General features: G+C 36.5%; 2 protein-coding genes across 2 annotated transcripts in view; both read right to left on the bottom strand.

Annotated features, from left to right (window-relative positions):
- Positions 1–2,237: 2,237 nt before the first annotated feature.
- LOC107594684 (noelin-3-like) lies at positions 2,238–7,324 on the bottom strand. Its single transcript, XM_016284819.1, has 6 exons — positions 7,108–7,324; positions 4,157–4,300; positions 3,418–3,573; positions 2,820–3,039; positions 2,579–2,685; positions 2,238–2,261 (listed from the first exon to the last, which is right to left on the bottom strand). The coding sequence occupies exons 1-6, from the start codon at positions 7,174–7,176 to the stop codon at positions 2,238–2,240; spliced, it is 720 nt and encodes a 239-aa protein (XP_016140305.1). The 5' UTR covers positions 7,177–7,324.
- Positions 7,325–19,971: 12,647 nt separating this feature from the next.
- Positions 19,972–22,490, bottom strand: part of LOC107594685 (collagen alpha-1(XI) chain-like) — an 81,908-nt gene continuing 79,389 nt past the window's right edge. Inside the window, exon 66 of the mRNA XM_016284820.1 lies at positions 19,972–21,658. Coding sequence (XP_016140306.1) covers positions 21,512–21,658 — 147 coding nt within the window. The 3' untranslated portion in view covers positions 19,972–21,511. The remainder of the gene's footprint in view (positions 21,659–22,490) is intronic.

Consider the following 22,490-nt stretch of genomic DNA (forward strand, 5'->3'; position numbering starts at 1 on the left):
AAAACTTTATATTTTATTACATATGGCACTAGGAAGGAAATTATTTCTAATATACATACCTGCAGTGGTAATTGAGTAATTTTTAATTTTGCTGAAAGCTGCTGAATATTTTAGTGTCAGCACATCTTGACTCCTCTCAGGAACTAAAAGCTTTTTGACTGATCGTGAACTCAGGAAAACTAAAAGAGAAGAAGATAATATTTCTACGCAGAACTTTACTTATTCATTTATGTCACTTTATCACATAATTTCCCCCTAATTATTACACAGCTCTCCGAAATACTTGATTCTGACTGGTCAAGCACTCAGTTGTTTGTTCATTTGTTATATTAACAAGCAGGGAAATACACAATATTGTCAGTTGGTTATTATAGCAAATGAAACTTAGACAGGATCTTGAAGGATACAAGTCCTGATCCTGAGATCCTCCTGTCAGGGTTTATTTTGCGATAATGCCCGGCTGACTGTACATTATCCCTTACATAAACTTACTTATTCTCACTCTGCTGAATAATATTCCTGTGAATCAGGGGCCTGCAGAGATGTGTTGACTGAAGTGAAATTGTGTTTGTCAGACTAGCGCTGTCACTTGTTTGAGAAGTGAAACAAGATGTGCAAATGTTCCTTTAAGGGGAAATGGATGACTTTGTTTTAGGTAGGCCTATTTATGAATATTGATAGAGCATCCTCTGGCACAAAACTGGTTGAATCACATGTTTTGGGAAAATAACAGCACAATTAGCTGTTCTGTGTCATTGTCTGCATATTCTGAATCTTTATCATTGTCTTTTATCAGAGAGAGAGGAATTCTGAATGAGTAATAAACAGAAGATACGTTTTTTTTCTTCTTTTGCCTGATCATTGTTACTAAATAAAGAAAAAACTCTTTGGTGTTGATGAGAACTCAGATAATTTCTCATCAACATCAAAAGCAAAATCACAAAGCCCTCTGAAATTTTAGAAGTTCTCTCATCCACAAATTTCCTTGGCCAGAAAAAAGAAAGCATGAACAAAGCCTTTGTTGTATACATCTGGAAATATGAGATATAGAAGTAACATTATTGAATAGCATTTCTGACAAAAAACACCACAGATTTGACTGTTGTTGTGGGAAAGTTGAAATACTAAAATGAATTATTTTCTCAGGCTGTATGTATATTTGAAGTACACAGAAACAACGTCAAACCATGAACACTTAAAGTAACGTTTTTAATTGTAATTACACTGTACAATGTGAAATAATTGTTTGATTTGACATCTTTAAAGGGCCAGTTTACACAAAAATTTGGATTCTGTGAATACTTACTCACCCTCATTTTGTTCCAAATCTGCATGTTTTTCTTTCCTCTGTGGAACATGAAAGAAGATATTGAAAAAAAACTGGGAACCAAACAATATTGGAGGCCATTGATTTCCATTGTGTAGATATTGTTCCCAAAATACAGAGTTCTGGCATGAAACTCTAGAGGGCGCTGTTCGATAGGTCTAACTTAATCTGACCTAATGACATCATTATCACATGGCACAGCTGACTGGTTCTCTCCTGTATCGGTAGCCAATGAGCTCGCTGCTCAACATTCAAATAGATGACTAGTGCTTGCCATAGCAGTTGCAGCTTGCTTCAGAAACCCTCCACCTTCTCCAGCTCCACCTGTATAGATCTGCTACGAGGTGATTTGTGTATGCTATATGGGGGTTATTCATGTATGTTATATTTGCAGCAGCAATATTTCTTACATGCTCACAGCAGCATGTTGTGGATGTATTGGCAAGTAGCAAGTCTCTGTACTTGCTCTGCCGCAGCAGCAGCCGCAGAGTAGCAGATCTATTCCGCCAAGACCAAATACATTAACATTGTCATGTACGTTACCATGCCAATCCCTCCGAGAGTTGTCATGACAGAAATATATTTTTTGGTGTTCCACAGAAAAAAGAAAGCCATAAAGTTTTGGAACAATACAAAGATGAGTAAATAATGACCAATGTTTATTTTTGGGTGAACAATTCCTTTAAATGTAAGTCATAAAAAGAGCTGAAAAATATGTTCTTACTCTTCTAAACAATCGACAAGCTAAAACTAAGAAACAATTTGATAGCTCAGTATGTAATGTCCATAATAAGGATTTTTTTATTGAATATTTCTAAGTTTCTAGTTGAAAGTGTTTGTTACATTCTTTGCAGAATCGAGTATTATAGCTACGCACTGGAAGTTGCACAAACAACATTTAAATAGAGCTTTAAAAGTCCATGAATATCCTTATCTGAGGCCAAGTTTGAGTTTAATCATGATTGTTTTACAAATGGAGGAGTGTAATGCTGACTGACATCCCTAGAGGCACTCATCTTTTGACTGAAATATATAAAAGCCATTATTTCACAGCAATACTACGACAATTACAGATCAGTGTAACTGCAGAATCAAAGTTTTCCTCTCACCTCCAGAGCTGGTTGGTTTTGTTCATGTCTTTGACAACTCATTATTTAAGTTTTTTTTAGGGATAAAAATAATGGAAAAACTAGTTCCTGGAAGAAATGCTGCTGAAAAGTGGGCAAACACTGTGGCATAGTCATTATTTACCTTGTTGTTCTTAGGTGAAGCCTGAGGGTCTGTCATCCAAGCTCCAAACCTCGTTCCTGATGTCTTTACAGTGATGGGCCCCGTGATTTTCATCAACTTACCACAGGCTGACACAATGAAGAATGACAAGTAATGTCAGCTATTATATAAGCATGCCAACACATCTTGAACTTTGAAGGAACACATAACATACTGTATCACACAAGAAAATACCATGAAGGTCATGTTGAGTTCAACTCACTGAGCTTGTTCATACAGTTCCTCAGTCTTCCCTCTAAGCCGAGGACCCTTTGCTGGAGCTCCTCATAATCATACGCTCCTATCTCCTCCTGGATAGCAGTCAGCACCAGAGACAGGTTCCTGATCTCCTCCTTGAACTGGGAAATGAGTGTGGCGTCAGTCTTGTACTGCTCCAGCACTGGAATCAGCGGCTGCAGTTCGTTCATCTTCCCCTTCAGCTCCTGCAAAACCAGACAGACATTTAAATAAAAATCGCATGAGGGGAGATTTGCTTACATTAACAGAAGCAGATGCAAGAGCACGGCACTGCTTTTCCGGTTAACAGCAAGACTCTCTGAACAATGACATGTTAGACCAAAATGATATTACGGGTTGGAAATAAAACATGACCTTCAGAGGTTTACAGGATTTCCAGGAATACTGAACTGAGTGTGGTCTTTTCAAACGTTTGTGAAGGATAAAGACGAGAAGCTTTTAAGTGGGATTTGATTCTTCATTCTTGGAGAGTAATAGCAAGAATGTGGCTCTTTCAAACCGTTCTGTTCGTATGTGAAAGGAGCATTGATTTTCTCTGAGGCATGACTTTAATGGTAGCCCACCTGAAAGTTTTTAGTCAATAATGTTCTTCGGTTCGACTCGATTTGTCTGAACTTTGATCGGAGTCCTTTCATCTGGCTCTCCATTTTCATGACATACTGGAAGTCCCTCTGGGTCCTCAGGTTCAGCACTTCGATTGATTGCGACATGTTCTGAATCTTAAGAGAGGAAGATGGGCCGAAATGAAGTTAGGATCCATTAATCATACTCTGAACTGCAAAAAGGAAGATAGATAGATTTAAACGATATTTTCAACTGGAGTAAATCAGCTCTGACACCATGTCTCCAAGGATTTCTGCATTTCCATAATTCCACTTAACGCAACCCAAGCAAAGACGGAAAGATCTTAGAGACATACCACAGCTGACACATTTAAAACAGGACAAAAAAATGAGACTATGAATCGGTTAACCCTATTACTTCCTTCACTAGCATCCACCAAACAAAGAAAGACACAAATGGGCCGATAACTATTGCAGAATTTTTACAGTAACAGAGAAGAAAAGCGTAGGAAGTAGAAACAAGAGGGGGCCTAAAACACCCTTCAGGCCTTTTTGCATTACCGTCATCTTTATGCTCCTCCACAATCATCTGCAGAGAAGCCCGTGGCATTCTTAATAGATGACAATGGCTCGAGCATAATGCTTTCAAATTGCTAAAATGAGAGCTTTTGTTATCTAAACCAGATCTCAATATAAACCGACTTTAGAGTTCTCAGACACACATTATGTGCACACACACCTTCTCCAGAAGCTGGCGGAGCTGTCTGCTCTTTGCATCTCTGGAGCACAAGTTCTGTTCTGGTGCCACCACCGTACAGATGCAGCGGCCGTCGGCATCCTGCGCTGAACTGTACACCTGCCAGCCTTCCTTTGGTCTGATGGTCTGTACACAAATACACACAGGCATGCATGGCATATCTTGGTGTCTTTTGTTTACAATTTAAAATTCTAAATGACATTCTTAATGCAATGGACTTTAATGACATATAATGCGACATAATCTGATTTTCATGCCTCAAGCATGCTTTAAGCAGCAGAGTGATACTGAAATGTGGATATTTCGTGAGAACTACAATAAACTTGCATGGCACATTATTCATTTTATTATGCTTTTTCAGTTTCTAACTTATTACAATTGTTATATGGAGAGATGATTGAGTAAATATGCATATCATTTGTTTTGTGTGTAAATCTGGGGAGTCTATGTTTTTGATACAATTAATAGCCACAAGCATGGCTCTCATTTATTATGTCCAGCTATCCGGGTAAAATTATTTTAAAGAAATAGTTAACCCCAAACTTTTACTGAAAATGTACAGTGAGTAAATCAGGCCATCCATTCATCAGAAAAGATTTGGAGAAATGTAGCCTTACATCACTAGTTCACCAATGGATCCTCTGTAGTGAATGGGTGCCGTCAGAATCAGAGTTCAAACAGCTGATGAAAACATCACAATAATCCACAAGACTTGAGTCCATCAATTAAAGTCATGTTAACTGAGAAGCTGTGTGTTTGTAAGACACAAATCAAAAAAAGACATTTTAAACTTCAAACTGCTGCTTCTGGTTAAATGCACGATATTGATTTCTCCAGAGAAAAAGTCATCTCAGCTGAATCAGGAGAGAAATATACATAGAACAAGCACAGTTTGCAAACATAAACAGCTCAAACCAGTAATTAAACAAACATGTTGGTGGATTTTGCGTGTACAACAGAAGATTCACTTTTTCACTGGAGGAAATATTATTATGGATTATGGATTAAGTAAAAAACACCTTAACAATAAATAATGGATGCAGCTTTTTGCTTCACACATTAATTGTTGGACTGGACTCCAGTGAGTGATGTGATGTTTTTATCAGCTGTTTGAACTCTGATTCTGACGGCACCCATTCACTGCAGAGGATCCATTGGTGAGCAAGTGATGCAATGCTAAATTTCTCCAAATCTGTTCTGATAAAGGAACAAACTCATCTACATCTTGAGATGACCTGAGGGTGAGTACATTTTCAGCAAACTTTCATTTTTGGGTGAAATATTCCTTTAACTCTTTGTCTCTGACTCTATAAGACTCTATATGGCTTCATTTGAAATCATATAATAAAATCACAGGAGAAATATCATGCAGTTACTGTGTATTCCACTGAATATTCATTTCAATTCACACTGATTGATCAGAATTCTGAAAGCAATTCAAGCACACGCCACTAAAACATGGCAGGCCATAAATAGCATGATTTGATGACAAATAGCACCCCGTCGCAGCACCTTAATGATAAAGCCTCTCTCTGCATTCATCCCCCAAAATTTCCCTAGATTGTCTGCAACAATAGAGGCGCTTTGTAAACACCCACATTCATTTTTTTCCACTCTCGCAGCGGGCTCTGAAAGGCCGGCTCTGGGGACTAGCCTTTTACAGGCGAGCTGAAAAAGAGAGTTCTTTACACACTCTGGCACACTTCCTGATGCTGCTGCAACTAACAACTAACTGCAATTTCAGCAAATTGTAACATATCCAAGTTGGATGGGTACTTCCTGCTAGTTTACTGCCATTATGAAATATGAGCAGAGGGATTCTGCTCCTCAAATAAGACCTGCAGCTGGGTTTATTAAGACTGGATGAGAGATCCTCATGACACTTTCACTGATACTACGGATTTCTTTTATTTCCGGTCACAAATTGCATGAAATTCATGCAGTTATTTGGGTGTCACATGACAAATAATTGGCCGTGCCTCAACGATGCAGATCTGATCTTGACCCAGTGCTAAAATAGACCCATTAGGGATTGTGTACAGATTAATAGTAGTGCTGAGAATAGACTCCGAACACTGAGGAAGAAAAAACATTTGCTAATTTAAACATTTTATCACTGCCATATACTGTAGATTACTAATGAACTCTCAATTTAACAAAATACATTAATACTATATTAGTATAACAATACTTTAAATTAGGTAAACATTGAGTTAAAATGTATTGCAATGTCCATTTTGTGTACATAAAGTACTACTGCATGTAATTATAAGTTACTCCTACTCTAGTAAACATCCATCTTAATTGGTTTTACAGTGTAAACCATAATATATTCTAGTATTATAGTTGTAACAGATTGGAGAAATGAAACAGTGTGGAGAAAATGCAAATCTCATGATAATTTCAACACAACATGTACATGAACATGTACACAATACACTGTATCACATGCTTTATATTTTAATGCAATTATATGTAACATTTAACGAAACACTAGACACTTTATGTAAAATGTGAAATAAACCCATTCAAAGCCAATTCTCAATACAGACGGATGTTTACAACAGCAGAAATAATGCACAATAGACGTTAACAATTTAATGAACAATAGCACATTCGCTATAATAAAAAGGTCTAAAAATATTATTTGTGACCATTTGTACTGCAATCATAGAGGAAGTTATAGAAAATGACTTTTCCGCTTCTGAATCACATTTTTAAAGTATCCCAAATCTATCAGGATTTTAACCCAGCTTAGGTTTTACTGCATGTCTTTTCTCTTTCTCTCCGAGTTTGCCATTAAAAGGATATTATCGCATAAGTAGAGCTCACTAAACACATTGCTTTCGTTTATCACTTTGCAGATATCCCGTTCCTATGACTCAGACATGTCAAGTTTGTGTCAGGAAGTCAGGAAGGTGCGCAGCACTCACCGCGGAAGGGCAGTAGCCGAGCAGAGCGAGAAAACACAGCGGTTTCAGCACCACGAACAGCGCCCGCATTCTGCCTCCAGTCTCCCTCCCACGTCTCTCTTCCAACTTGCTTCACTCTTCGATGTTTCAGATCGAGCTTCTTGTCAGTATCTTGGGATCGGACACCCTAGATAGAGCCGCTGAAAGTGCGTGCGCTGTCATCGTCGCTCCGGGCGCAGAAAAGTTTGAGAGATGTGTGGAGACACTCAGCGGATATTACATCATTAGAGCATGTCTGTGCGGGGTTACTCATTCATTACCCGACCTAAAATATATCAAGTTGCCAAGAGTAACTTAAAGAGATAAAATCACGACTTTTATATCTGTACAATGTCAATAAAGATGAAACATAATCAAAATGTCCATTCGATAGGGATAGCAATCGTAAAGAATCGAACGATTCTGTTTCCTAAAAAAATACAATTAAAGATTATTTGAGCAATTTAGAAGAAAATCTTTTTGGAATTAAGAACTGCGATTCAATTGAATCTTTTTAACGTGACTTAAATGTAATAAAATCGGTCATAACTAAGTTATGAAACAAAAAGGTGGTAACATTCATTCATTTTTTTTAAACCACCAGTGATTACAGCAAAACACACCATGTGTATCTTTCGTTCCACATTGTTATGTGAACAACCATTCAGTAACTTACAAGGCTATACCAATTTCGGCTTTATTTCCAGTAACAAATAACTAATATGCCTATCTTGTGGTCTATTAAGTGACTCAGATTCAGAATTCAGTAATTGCCCAACTAAAGGTTCACACTAAGAACAATAATTATTAGGGTAATAACTATTAAGTTTTAATAGTGGTTGTAATTCTATGAGAATGCGGAAGTCCCCCCCACACGTCTTGGTTCAGTGGCGTCTATTCACCAAAAGCCAAGGTATGGCGAACTTCAATAACGTCATCAAATTCCTTCAACGTGACAATAACTGTGTGTGGTGCGTCCAAAGATGAATCACATACAGCCTAGCTTTGCTCATTACACAGCAAATGGGAATAAACCACTTTAAAGTACTATGGCTACTTTTCATGGAAGTTCCAGCAGCCACATTTTCCCCCCAACACTTTAAGCTCAAAAGACTGAATATTATCCTATTTTCAATGTGATGACCAAAACCCATTTTTTAGTTAATCCTTCAAAGGCTAAAATTTTCAGGATGTAAAACTAACACTTTTATTTTAAAATTATAAAGATGTAATATTACCAATACAACCAGTAGATTTTTAAATAACATTAAAAATCTATTTTTGTCACTTTTTGTTCTGAAGTATGAAGTATATTAGGAAAGGACACAAAGTATCAAGAAAAACTTTTTTTTCTCAAATTGTGAATGAAATGAGACAGCGAGAGAAGAGCGCTTTCTTTATAATAACTGAAGCTGTCAGTCAGTTCAGTGCAAACTCACTGAGTGCGAAAACTGCTAATCAATGTGACTAAACTCCACAATTAAACTTTCATATACATCGTATATCCACTTGGTTATAATGAGTTAAAACCTATATCCAGCCTTTTCAGAGATAGGCTACTTAGCAGCTGATGAACGATAAAAACACTGACAGACAATAAAAGTCCATTCTTATTTGGGGAGCTTGAGCATTTAAATCTGCAGCAGTGCATGCTTATAATAAACAGAACATTTAGAAACATTAAGTCTAGAAAACTTAAAAAAATCCAAATTATGTATTTTGAAATATGAATATAAATAAAAAAGGTAAAAATACGGTTGCATGACATTTCTATTTTATTGTGTATTAATGTACAGCACTATAATAGTAGGAAAGGTAAACTGAAGGTAGCCTAATATAAAATGTCGCCTCACAATTGCTGTATACAATATTAACCAGGAAAACAAGCATATAATATACAGACATGCATATGCTAAAATTGCCTCATCAGAAGTTGGAGCATAAACTTCACTGTGCCTCTGCTCACATTCTCAATTAGTTGCTTGGCAACATGTGTGGTTAGTCTGTCCTTTTTTTAGAGGTAGGCTTCTGTCTTTATCTGCTTCTTTATCAAAAGAGAAAGCCTTTTTTACCAGTTTACAGTCAATGTCAGTGAAATCACACTCATTTAGAGAGATTACTGAACAATTAAAAATAAGTTGGCTTTGAATGATGCAAGCAGTCATTTTAATACAGTAATGCTTCACTGAAACCTGACGGCACCAGCTGGGGCCAGAAACAAATGCCGGGATAAGCAGGGCATCTCTGTATTCATAGGTATCATGTTAGGTATCCATTTGATGTTTGGTTTAATTAACTTAGTGGCATGTAATGGCAAGTTTTACCCAAGTGCAGCAATAATACACATCAAAGTCCCTTTAAATGGTTATTATTGTATAGACAAGGACATATGAATATACTTTAAAAACCCGCTCTCCTTTATTGCAGAAGCTGCAGGAGTCACCTTGGTCTTTCCAGGAGGTGCCCACCACCCCGAGCACACATCAATCTAGCTATGTTTCAAAGCTCAAAGCAGCTGCAGACAGACATCTCAGAGACTGTCTTCAGACCGCAAGCCAACATATGTCAACGAGTATAGAAAGAGAGAGAGAGAGAGATAAATCAATAACATGCCCTAAGCAGTTATCTTTCTCATTATTCTATGCATATACACACAGGCAGATTTTTTACATTTGGATAGAAGAAAGGATGAAATGTGAACTAGAAAAAAGTTTATCATTATTGCTAAATAAACCTTGTCAGAGAAAGTTTTATTTTGCATAAGGTACGGTTGACTGTACATTATCCCTCTTACACAGCTACTCATCAAATAAATATATAAAAACATGAAATATTGATCTTGAAATTATATATTAGGCCTGTCTTAAAGCTTTCCTTAATAAGCTACAATGTACAAAAACGTACTATCTGTACCTTCTGGATCCTCTGCAGTGAATGGGTGCCGTCAGAATGAGAGTCCACACATCTGATAAAAACATCACAATAATCCACACAACTCCAGTCCATCAATTAACGTCTAGTGAAGTGTAAAGCTGCATGTTTGTAAGAAACACATACATCACGTCCATAATCTAATAACGCTTTCTCCAGTGAAAAAGTCTATCCCCGTTGTCCTCTAACATCAAAATCTACTGACATAACCGTTTTCACTTGTAAACAGTGTTTGATCTGTACCTATTTCTTTTTTGATTCAGACTGGAGAAAGCAATATTATGGATAGAGAGGACTCACGTTTTAGCCAGAAGTGATCGTTTAAAGTTAAAAACATCTTAATGATAGATTTATTTCTTACAAACCTGCAGCTTTACACTTCACATTTGCAATTACTGATGGACTGGAGTTATGTGGATTGCTTGTGGATTATTGTGATGTTTTAACAGCTGTTTCATTAGCGAGTAGGCACGTGCACAGGTAGGGGCTCAACCTGTGCAGAGCACGCCCTTTTTGTCCTTACACTCCGAAGTGCCCTTTTTTGTTGTTTTGTTCTTCTTCAATAATCAATGCTACTGGTCACCCTTTACGTCTGTCTGTCTGTCTGTTTTACAAGTATATTTAGCGAATGAAAGGTATTAAAAAGAGTTTGTGACTCAATCTGGTTGGATCCGCTCAAACTGTCAGTCAGACCTCATAACTCCACCCTCTGTCTTGACTGACTGAGTGCAGTGAACTGAAGTTCCACAGCAGAGCAGCTGAAAGTCTTGCAAGGGTAAATATATATCTTCTTGTTTGTATAAGTACAGTGTTGTCTTTACGCAAGAAACACTAGTATGTCTACTGTATGAAGGCTAATGTTTTATGCATTTGAGGTCTGAGACCGGACCTGCGGAGAGAGGGCATTTGCCATCTAAATTAGTCTTACTGATGGACTGGAGTTATGTGGATTGCTTGTGGATTATTGTGATGTTTTTAACAGCTGTTTCATTAGCGAGTAGGCACGTGCACAGGTAGGGGCTCAACCTGTGCAGAGCACGCCCTTTTTGTCCTTACACTCCGAAGTGCCCTTTTTTTTTGTTTTGTTCTTCTTCAATAATCAATGCTATTGGTCACCCTTTACGTCTGTCTGTCTGTCTGTTTTACAAGTATATTTAGCGAATGAAAGGTATTAAAAAGAGTTTGTGACTCAATCTGGTTGGATCCGCTCAAACTGTCAGTCAGACCTCATAACTCCACCCTCTGTCTTGACTGACTGAGTGCAGTGAACTGAAGTTCCACAGCAGAGCAGCTGAAAGTCTTGCAAGGGTAAATATATATCTTCTTGTTTGTATAAGTACAGTGTTGTCTTTACGCAAGAAACACTAGTATGTCTACTGTATGAAGGCTAATGTTTTATGCATTTGAGGTCTGAGACCGGACCTGCGGAGAGAGGGCATTTGCCATCTAAATTAGTCATAGCCAATAGCTTACACTTAAATAGCCTGTGCATACAGTAGCATTTCATCTTTTATAAAATGACATTTTGGCCAAACGTATTTTACAACAGGAAAAACTGAGCGCCCATATACAACAAACTTTGTAACCTGTTGATCAAAACGTAATGTGATGCTGCCGTTTTAACGATGGACAATTGCACATTTGCACACATTCGCTGGTAAAAAACCTGGCCATAACTGCATTTGAGTTTGACACAAAGCGACTGAGTGTTTCTCGTCAGCTAGGTAAAATATATTTCTTCTTTGATTTATGATGGCTATCTGCTGATACACTTAATTTGTTAACATTTAATCATATTATATATGGTCACACTCACAGCATGGTTAATGTTTACGATGTTAATATGCATGTATTTGCTAGCTAGCTACTTTTTCAATGTAGCATTCTATACTCTCCGCTTATCATTAAGATGTGACCAGTAAAAAAGGGGGGGTGCCCTTTTTCAGTTTCAGCACATGCCCCTCAAAAGGTCTGTGCACGGCCCTGTTAGTGAGCGAGGGATGTTGAGCTCCATTTCTCCAAATCTGTTCCGATGAAACTAACTGACATCTTGGATGGCCTGAGGGTGACTACATTTTCAGCAAATTTTCATTTTTGGGTGAAATATTCCTTTAAAACCCTGAAAGGCATTGACTGAGACAATAGATGGCACCAGTTGTGTTTGTATGAAACAAGAGGGAGCGAGAAGTTTGTGGTGTGAGATGAGAGACATGTAAGTAGTGCCGGTTTCAGTTACCCAGATCAGTGTTCATTTGGACAACTGTGATATCAGGAAATGGATAGCGTGACTGACAATTAATAATGAAATATTCCATTGAGCTGTGTACTAATAGCTATAATCAATATAAATTGTGAATTTACAAAATAATAAAAGCTGTTAACCAGTGAAGTCACTTGTCCTAGAAAGCACTTAGAAGCTCACACAGAGATCACTTTCAAAGCAACTTTCTTTTTTGTCAATGTGGCGAATCCACAGGCGCTCGACACGTGCACAGTAAAAAGTTTCATTCTTTGCCAATGCGATATTTGTTTTTCTACTCATTTAAACTAGATTTGCACAATCTCTTAACCCTCTCACACAAGTGCATGTTAAAGCGGGTGTCTTGTTGTTGCTGTCTCAAGTAATTTGTTGTTATGCCGTCTTCGCTGTTTTTTCTGTCTGTAAAACTATGGCCTGGGCTAGTGTTATAACTAGGCAATTATGAGAAAAAAGTCAGAACTGTGTGATAACTCAGATAATTCTAAACCCAGAATTGCAAGATATTACAGGGATAGTTCACCCCAAAATGAAAATTACCCCATGATTGACTCACCCTCAAGCCATCCTAGGTTGCATATGATTTTCTTCTTTCTTTTTAATAAAGGCCTTCAGAAGTGAATCGATGCGAAAAATATACATATTTAAAACTTTTATTCGCAATTAACTCCAAGATGAATTTGGGGAAGAAAAGTCAGAATCGTTAGAAGAAAAGTTACCTTTTTACTCACAATTACCTTTTTATTCCGTGGTGGAAATAAAACACACACACACACACACACACACACACACACATTGTGAGATCGCCTTTTTCTCTCATAATTCAGAGAAGAAGAAAAAGCCAGAATTGTGAGACATAAACTTGGAATTTTGAGAAATTGCGAGAACTGCAAGAAAAAAGTTGTAATTGTGAGATAAACAGTCACAATTATTTTATTTTATCTTATTCTATCCAAATTAGATTTTTTTTGTATCCTGTGGTGGAAACAGGCTTCCATACAGCACTTAAGCAAGCTGAGCATACACTGAAAAATCTGCCTACAGTACGCGCATTTTATGCTAATGATGAAATTTACAGTATGCCACATGCACTCTACGCATACCCTGGCGTATGTGTAAAAACCGAAGTATACTTTGTATTTATATGATGCCTTAAGTGAGTTTTCAGTCTCTTTATTTAAGTTGTTCAGTCTTCAGTCTGAGTCTTCAGGGCATGTTTTCTTTTTAAGAAGAAAGGGACTTTCATCCCAATATTGCGGAAGATACAAGTCTGATGGTGTTCCATTGTGTACTGAATAAATGGTCTCTTCTCTGACACCTGTTTGATTCCAAGAGCAGTGCTGAGGTTGCACAGGTGCGAGCGCAGGACATTTGCTTCCCTTATCGCTAGTGGCCTGGTTGCCTTTGATTATGCTTCATGTTGTAGTGGCTTCAGAAAAGCACAAAAATAATTTGAATGAAAAGAGACTGTGAATAAAAGAGTGAGAAAAACAGGGAGAAAGAGGCCACCACACGCTGAGACACTGACCCAGCAGGCTGCAATGTGCGTTGCCTGAATCACGCTAACACATTAACTCTGGCCAAGTTTGTGTCTGGCATCTGGCCACATCTGCTGCCTGCTAGAGCTCTGAATGAAAGGTGTTCCCAACAGGAGCGGGACGCCAGACACATACACACACAGGCACACAATACACCCACCCACCCACACACGCACACAAGCACGCACGCACACACACACACACAGAACATTTACGAAGAGACGTTATTCATGAGCTGGAGTGGCTCACCAGTCATTACTCAGACAGGAGCTGTCTCAATAAAGGCAAATAAGCTTTGCTGATTTATTTTGGACACTTAGGCACATCAAACATGGAGGCGGCAGGGAAGCCAACGATAATGGACTTTCTGCTCGTGGAGCATTTGGATATAAATCCATTTTCATTTTCATATTACTATCGCTGTGCTCTCCCAGTAAAGCTTTGCATGTGGTATGCTGTATTTAACTTAATCCATGTGGTATTGTTGAACCAGTCAACACCCAAAAAAGCATTACAAGAAAGAATACAAAATAAGATTTTATTTGTATTTTTTTAAAGAATTAATGGGCATGATGAACACAAACAAGATTTAAGCCTCTGTCAGAAATGTGTGTCCTGTGAAATGAGTTAACTGTAAAATATATCAGCTATGACTAAATAGAAAATGTAATGATGATTAAATAAGTTCTGGATCTGGATAAGAGCAGTGACTCACAGCGGACAAATAAACATTTTTGTCATGTGTAGTTGCTCATCATTTGCACCTTTCTCCTCCTTCAAATCTGTCATTCCCTAGCTCTTTTTCTCACTCTGTTTGACTATATCCTTTTTGAATTATGTATTCATATATTCTTTTTGGTTGTCTGTGGCAACTTTGTCACATGCTTAATAAGTGCATAATTTTTCTTAATTACATTAAACCATTGTCCCATGCATACCCTACCATTCAAAATCTAGGGTCAGTAATATCTTTGTTTTTTTAATTAATATTTGTATTTAGCAGGAATGCAGTAAATTGATTTAAAGTAAAAGTAAAAACATTTTTAATGATACAAATGATTTCTATTCAAAATAATTGCTGTTCTTTTGAACTCTCTATTAATCAAAATATCCTGATTTTTTTTTTTTACAAATATTAAATAATTATAGACATTTTAGATGATATGGCAAGTTACTTTGTCTTTTTTTGCTCCGTAACAGAAATAGTTTCAAGAGAAGCCACTGTAAAATGAACTGTTGTCTCTGAGCAACACACAGTAGTGGTGTTTCATTACTGAATGAAGCAGGGTTGATTCCAATCACTTGCACATAAAGACAGTTATTTGTCTCCATTTACTGGCATAACACCCAAAGAGAGATAATAGATTGTGAATATAGTCAAGATTGAAAGGGCTGCAGTACCTTTAGCTGTGACTATATTCTACAATACAGATTTAGCTAATTTCTTTTATAAAAATATTAAGCACACTTTTTAAGCAAATTCATTATTATTGTGATGTAGGCATTATGGTTCTACTCAGTATGTTAGGCACACGTGCCTAAGATTTATCTCACTGGCTCAAGGAGAAAGACTTCTGAAAGTTGAATCTTTGAGGACATTGACGATCACTTTTATAAAGTGATCAAGTACCTTTGAAGTTTGGAAGGAATGAATAATGCAATAAAGGTATTTCAAGGCAATCATTCACAAGTAGCTGTCAGGATCTTTTGATGTGACATCTTTCTGTATTAAACTTAAGCATTCTGAGTACTAGGTCCGCACAGATTACACTGATGCTTTTTATAGAGTGTTCAAACAACTCAAGAGGATGATAGCAGAGTTTTCTTCTCTTTTTCTCTTTCTACGAGCAAAAACAGTTGGCTACTGATCAGTCCTTTTTATCAAGAGTTACACTGTTTTGTGGTGGCTAACGGAAACAAAAAACGAACAAACAAACAATTAAAAAACAGCTTATATATATACTAATCACAAAAACAAAAGGTGTTAATGAAAATTATGAAACCCAAGCAAAATCCCAAACAAGCAAAGTCATGGAAGCAAACTTTTTGTCAGTTTTACTAGAGAATATTATTTCTGGACATTAGTGTTGCTTGTTTGGTCCACCATGTAATCTAAAAAGTAATTAAAAGAAAATTTTGCGCATCTGTTTTGTATGGAAGCCCGTTTCCGCCACTAAATAAAAATATATAATTCTGTAAGTCATAATAATGAGAAACTTTCTCAAAATTATGACTTAGTATCTCGTTATAATGAGAAACTTTCTCGTAATAATGACTTATTTTCTCATAATAATGACTTAGTATCTCGTAATAATGGGAAACTTTCTCATAATAATGACTTAACCTAATCCAAAAAAAAATAATAAAAAAATTAAAAAAAAGACTTACTCGGCGCCTGCGGAACGCAAGAGTGACAGCACGCTAGCGCCATCTGTTGGTCAAAGCCATGCAGGAACACCGCTAACATTGCTTTGTTCTGTAATCTAAAGTGTATCATGCTATAGTCTGTCATTAAATAACGATTTCAGATCAATTATCTGTATGTAGTCTTTTGTGTAATAGTTACTCTGCCAGATAGTTATGGCTTCAAACATTCCAGACCAATATTTCAGTTAAGAAATCCAGGCATTTTATGAAGAAATGAAAGCCATTACACATATAAACTTAATTTATAGATGTGTATTTCGATGATTTATTAGTTTTATTAGCGGTCCCTTTCATGCATCACATGCAAATGACTTACAGAATTATATTTTTTTATTCAGTGGCGGAAACGGGCTTCCATAGTTTTGCACACAAAATATAAAAAATAGTCATACATTTATTTTTTTATTATTTTTTTTTTATTTCTTTTTTATGAGTGATTTACCTTTTCCCAATTATGCCTTTTATATTATATTGGATCTTTCACAGTTAATCAGAGACACATTTCATATTTTAAAGGGGTCATATGATGCTATTTTAAAGATCATTAAAATCGCATCATATGACCCCTTTAATGCATTGTGATAATTTTAAAGCCACAGTACTCTATTTCCAAGGCTAGTAATAAAAATATTGACAAAAATGTCTTTAAAACAAATCCAAAGTCTTAACATGACACATAAATTTACATGACAGATAAATACACTAACTTACATAGACTTAATCTAATAAGCAATTTCAGTCTTAGCTGATCATCTTTGGCAGCTTCTGTAATGATGCGCTAATGTTCTTCTGAATACATTTTAAAGCAAGTCACTATAGTTGAGCTATATCTGATCTGTTAGCCTTACATTTACTTTTAACAGACATAAAATGCTCAGTCTTACTAATATCCCTCCTCCTATTACTCTTTGCTCTTTAGCTTATTTCATACTGTAAGTGTTTTGTTTGTAGTTAGTATGCTTCCAGATTTAGTCATTATTAATATGATTATTTGCACAGGTAATACTGTATTTAGCACTGAAGAATCACATTGCTCTTTGCACATCAGTGTTTTTTTTTTGACAGAAGGATGACCTGAAGCTATTCAAACTCAATTACACCATAAATCATCCATCAAAGGGCACAAAAGGCAAAAGAGAAGAACAATGAAAGCTGATATAACGCCAGGTCCCTGAATGTACCTCTTTAATTCAATTACTGTTTTTCTAGAAGTACAGTTTAAATTCAGAGCAGCTGTGCACATGCTACTGTACTGACTCCTGATTGATGAATATTATCATGAAATCACTGACCCCTCTTCAGGAATATAGGTAGTTGTTTTCAGATGCCAGCCGTCATGTTTTTAGTCATTCATACACTGCATAGGGTTTTTTTTTTTTTTAAATATATTTTTATGGAGATTACAGGGGAGAATCTCCATTTGTATGTACCAATTGGAATTATTAGCTATATTTAATTTGGGTACAGAAGTCATGTAACATTTACATATCAATGACTGAAAACCACCATTATAAAACTGATAGTTCTGGTCCTTGATTCTGATTGGCTGAGCCACGTTCGAAGCTGTTGTAAATTACTCTACAAACATACACCTTTGTTTACGCTTGTCTGTTGCTTGGCAACCACTTTGTTGCAACCACAACTGATTCTGAGGAACTACATTGTTTGGTGGAAGAATACTGTTTTTATTAATATCATTACACTTTATTTGCACTGTTTTATTTTGTGAACCCATACTACGTATATGGAATAACCGTTTTATAAAAGCAATAAGCCCTGTGAAGCCGTGATTTACAGTGAATTTATCCACTTCGCGTCGTGCCTAACAACTCCCCTTAGCTGTTATAAATTCACTGTAAACCACGGCTTCTTGGGGTTTATTGCTTTATTTTAAAATTCCCTGATATTCCTATATTGTAAATTTGCTAATGTAATGGTAAAGTGTGTGATTTTGTTGATATTAAAAAATGTCATTTGTGGGTCAGTTCGCGCAACAAATGTAAATAAACACTGTTGATCAGTGTGGCACTATCGTAACTTAGTTTGCTCTGTTTTTTTTCGAGAATCACAAAACAGCATCCTGGAATCAATCAATTGCGTGATTTGGGGGAGGGACTATCGGTTTGTCTGACCAATGGGAGACTGGGTAGGCCTGAAACGTATTTGAGAATCATTTTGCAATTCGGTTCGGTGATGCTAGTGGTGCAGAAACTACAGCTTCACCACTATGTTTTCACATTATAGTTTTGGTTGTAAAGATAGAGAGAAAAATAAAGGAAAAAAAATGTATTCCCTGATATTCCTATATTGTAAATTTGCTAATGTAATGGTAACGTGTGTGATTTTGTTGATATTAAAAAATGTCATTTGTGGGTCAGTTCGCGCAACAAATGTAAATAAACACTGTTGATCAGTGTGGCACTATCGTAACTTAGTTTGCTCTGTTTTTTTTCGAGAATCACAAAACAGCATCCTGGAATCAATCAATTGCGTGATTTGGGGGAGGGACTATCGGTTTGTCTGACCAATGGGAGACTGGGTAGGCCTGAAACGTATTTGAGAATCATTTTGCAATTCGGTTCGGTGATGCTAGTGGTGCAGAAACTACAGCTTCACCACTATGTTTTCACATTATAGTTTTGGTTGTAAAGATAGAGAGAAAAATAAAGGAAAAAAATGTACTAATATACTGCACTCTCTGAGTGATACACAGAGACAGACTGGCCTTTTTCTCTTCACCCATAGCCATTGAAAAGTTTTTTTTTTCATTAAAAATGTGTACTAAAACTGTGGATTTCTGTAGCCCTATGTACAACAAAACCCTCTCTTCAGAATCAAATTGTTTCCTTACCCCTTTATGAGCTCTACTTCATGCACTAATATTTTTATCACAAAAAGTAATTTCCTACCTCAGGCCATTAGTTCAGGGTCGCTAAATGCATGGCTGTTAACATCCAAGGCACTACACATGCAGGTGCTCATAGCCGTGTGTTGCTCATCAGGCAAGTTTCTGCTCCAGCAGCTGAATAATCACTTCTGCATGAGCCGTTCACATATGTACTAATATACTGCACTCTCTGAGTGATACACAGAGACAGACTGGCCTTTTTCTCTTCACCCATAGCCATTGAAAAGTTTTATTTTTCATTAAAAATGTGTACTAAAACTGTGGATTTCTGTAGCCCTATGTACAACAAAACCCTCTCTTCAGAATCAAATTGTTTCCTTACCCCTTTATGAGCTCTACTTCATGCACTAATATTTTTATCCCAAAAAGTAATTTCCTACCTCAGGCCATTAGTTCAGGGTCGCTAAATGCATGGCTGTTAACATCCAAGGCACTACACATGCAGGTGCTCATAGCCGTGTGTTGCTCATCAGGCAAGTTTCTGCTCCAGCAGCTGAATAATCACTTCTGCATGAGCCGTTCACATATAGCACCATGGCAACATCAGCTATTAAAGAAACTGCAAATCTCTATTCTAGATTTCGGCATCATTCTGTGAGCTTTAAACTACAAGATTTAGTAGAAGATCAACAAGACATGCTTCAAAAACCAAACATGCTTTACATCCAGTGACATTATGGCTTAAATGGTATGATTGATTGATTGAGTGGTTTTGAACTGAAATGATAAATCTTTGTTAGTTTGGGCAAAACTGAAACAGAGTAGATTATCTACTTGAAATGTAACCGATCATTTATTCCAAGTTTTACATAAATTATAAGTATGTTACACAGACGTGTAAGTTCTGAGTCTATTGTCATATATTTGAAGGGTTTTCAGGGACACAGACAGAACCGTAAAAACAATGGAAGCACGAGAAAAACTAAAGCAATCAAAACAAAGCCTGAGCATTACAGAACCACAAAACCTGAACACATTTCAGCACAGAAACTTTAAATATGAAGAATGCAACAAGCTTTTGCACATACAGCACAAAAAAAGTGTGACTGAGGAATCACACAGATGTGATTCATACAAACAGTAAACAATTATCAATTTTAATACAATACTGTCCAGAATCTGTTATATCGATGAAAAGCACCTCAAAATAGTTGTTTCTGCTTTAGATCTAGAAGGGGTAATTATAGCAATCACAAAATAACCAAACAAAAGTTTAACAAATAGTCTTTTTTATTTTAAAATTCCCTGCCTCAAATATATAAACTTGATTTTCTAACCAAGGCTCTGTATGTACAGGGTTGAACATCTTTGAATTGGATACGTCTTTTAAGAGATTGAGGTATAGTGTCAAGAAATTCAATCTGACATCAAGTTACTTTTCATCAAGTTTCTTTAGCATTGTAGAGTCACTGATTACCACAGCATTATTGCTACCACTTGAGAACAAAAGAAAACTAGTGGAAGACCATTAATCCTTCACTACGTTAGACACGCCCATATATTACTGGACAAAAAAATATGGAAACTTCAAGTGCTTAAATTGGTCAATATTTACAAAATGGATACTTTATAATTACAAATCTGGATGGTTTGAAATGCTTGTTTTATTTTATAGTTGGCAGGGACACTTATTGATTGACATCTTGTGAAGAAATCTGTTGCACTGTTGGCTTTCAAACATGAAAACAACAACAACAACAAAATTCTAGAGAAAATACTCTTGATAGTTATCAATATTTCATCAAATCAATTTTGACGCACATGCAAGATTTAAAGGCAATCATTAAAGAACAGTATTGTACAAAATAATAATTACAGTTTTACCAAAAAAATGCACTTTCAATAGCACCTTAAGTGTTTGGGTGTTTACAACAAGAGCACACCACTGTGGTTGTCTTGCTCAGGGCAGCACCTGGAGGAGGATCTGTAATGTATACAGGGAAAACGGGAAGGAATGGGATTGGGAATTAATTGGATTGGAGCTTGGGGAAGGACTGGGATCAGGAGTAAATGGTGCTGGGATTAAAGTTGGAATAGGACAAACAACAAGGCTTAAGAGTTCAAGTGGAGAAAAAAAAAAACAAGTTTGGAAAATTGGTAAAGGAATGGGTCCTCCTCCTTCTCCTGAAAGTGCGCCATTGTCCACCAGGTAGTTCGTGTCCTCTTTCTGGTTTATTCCAATTGCAGGTTTCAGTCGTTTGATGAATATTCCATTTCCGATTACACAGTGCGGGTGCTGGTGTGTGTGTTTGTGGCGCAAGGAGGGGGTCTGTTTGGCTGGCCACACTCCTTGACCTTTGCCATAAAGGTAAGAGGGGGTGTCCTTCAGCCGAGGAAGCAGACAGGGCCTACCTCAAAGCCAAACCTTTGACTGGATTCCCCAAAGTCATTCAACATGACATCGATGATAGGCACCTGGTCGATGCGAGGAGTATTAATTTCCATCACAGACTTCGAATATCCCTGCTTCAGCTGAAAGAGGAAGAGATGAATTGTGTTATAAACTGTTTAAGCAGAATTAAACAACTGTTAGTTCTGATCATCTAATTTGACTGGACAAGCGGCAAGGTTCACTGGGGTTTCACAGTTTGTATGACTTGTTACTGTTAATGACAGCTATTAAAAATAAGTTACATTAATAGAAATAAAACTGAAATAAAATTAAATATAAATATTAGATGAATAACCTAAAACTTGGCAACTTATTCAAAATAAGTACTAAAAGTATTAAAACTGAAAATAAAAAAATTATTATAATAAATCCAAGTAAAAAATAAAAATAAATGGTGAAATATGAATAAATACTATGTGAAGAGTGAAGAGAATATTCAATACAAACATTATTCTTGCTGTTATAATGTGATGTTGCTTTATTAACATACAGTATGAATATACAATATGTGATCCTGGACCACAAAACCAGTCTTAAGTCGCTGGGGTATATTTGTAGCAATAGCCAAAAATACACTGTATGGGTCAAAATGATACATTTTTCTTTTATGCCAAAAATCATTAGATATTAAGTAAAGATCATGCTCCATGAAGATATTATGTACATTTCCTACCGTAAATATACCAAAACGTAATTTTTGATTATTAATATGCATTGCTAAGGACTTAATCTGGACAGATTTAAAGGTGATTTTCTCAATATTTATTTATTTTTTTGCACCCTCAGATTCCAGATTTTCAAATAGTTGTATCTCGGCCAAATATTGTCCATACATCAATGGGAAGCTTATTTATGCACCTTTCAGGTGATGTATAAATCTCAATTTCGAAAAATTGACCCTTATGACTGGTT

Source organism: Sinocyclocheilus grahami, unplaced genomic scaffold, assembly GCF_001515645.1.
Source record: "Sinocyclocheilus grahami isolate Dianchi unplaced genomic scaffold, SAMN03320097.WGS_v1.1 scaffold188.1, whole genome shotgun sequence".
Lineage (NCBI taxonomy): Eukaryota > Metazoa > Chordata > Actinopteri > Cypriniformes > Cyprinidae > Sinocyclocheilus > Sinocyclocheilus grahami.

What these genes read in the sequence shown, in the direction of transcription:
- LOC107594684 (XM_016284819.1), bottom strand. Translation starts at nt 7,176, where the DNA reads ATGCGGGCGCTGTTCGTGGTGCTGAAACCGCTGTGTTTTCTCGCTCTG. An exon ending in TCGGCTACTGCCCTTCCGCG is followed by an intron (nt 4,301 to 7,107) that starts GTGAGTGCTGCG and finishes ATTTGTGTACAG; the next exon opens with ACCATCAGACCAAAGGAAGG. An exon ending in TCCGCCAGCTTCTGGAGAAG is followed by an intron (nt 3,574 to 4,156) that starts GTGTGTGTGCAC and finishes TCCTCTCTTAAG; the next exon opens with ATTCAGAACATGTCGCAATC.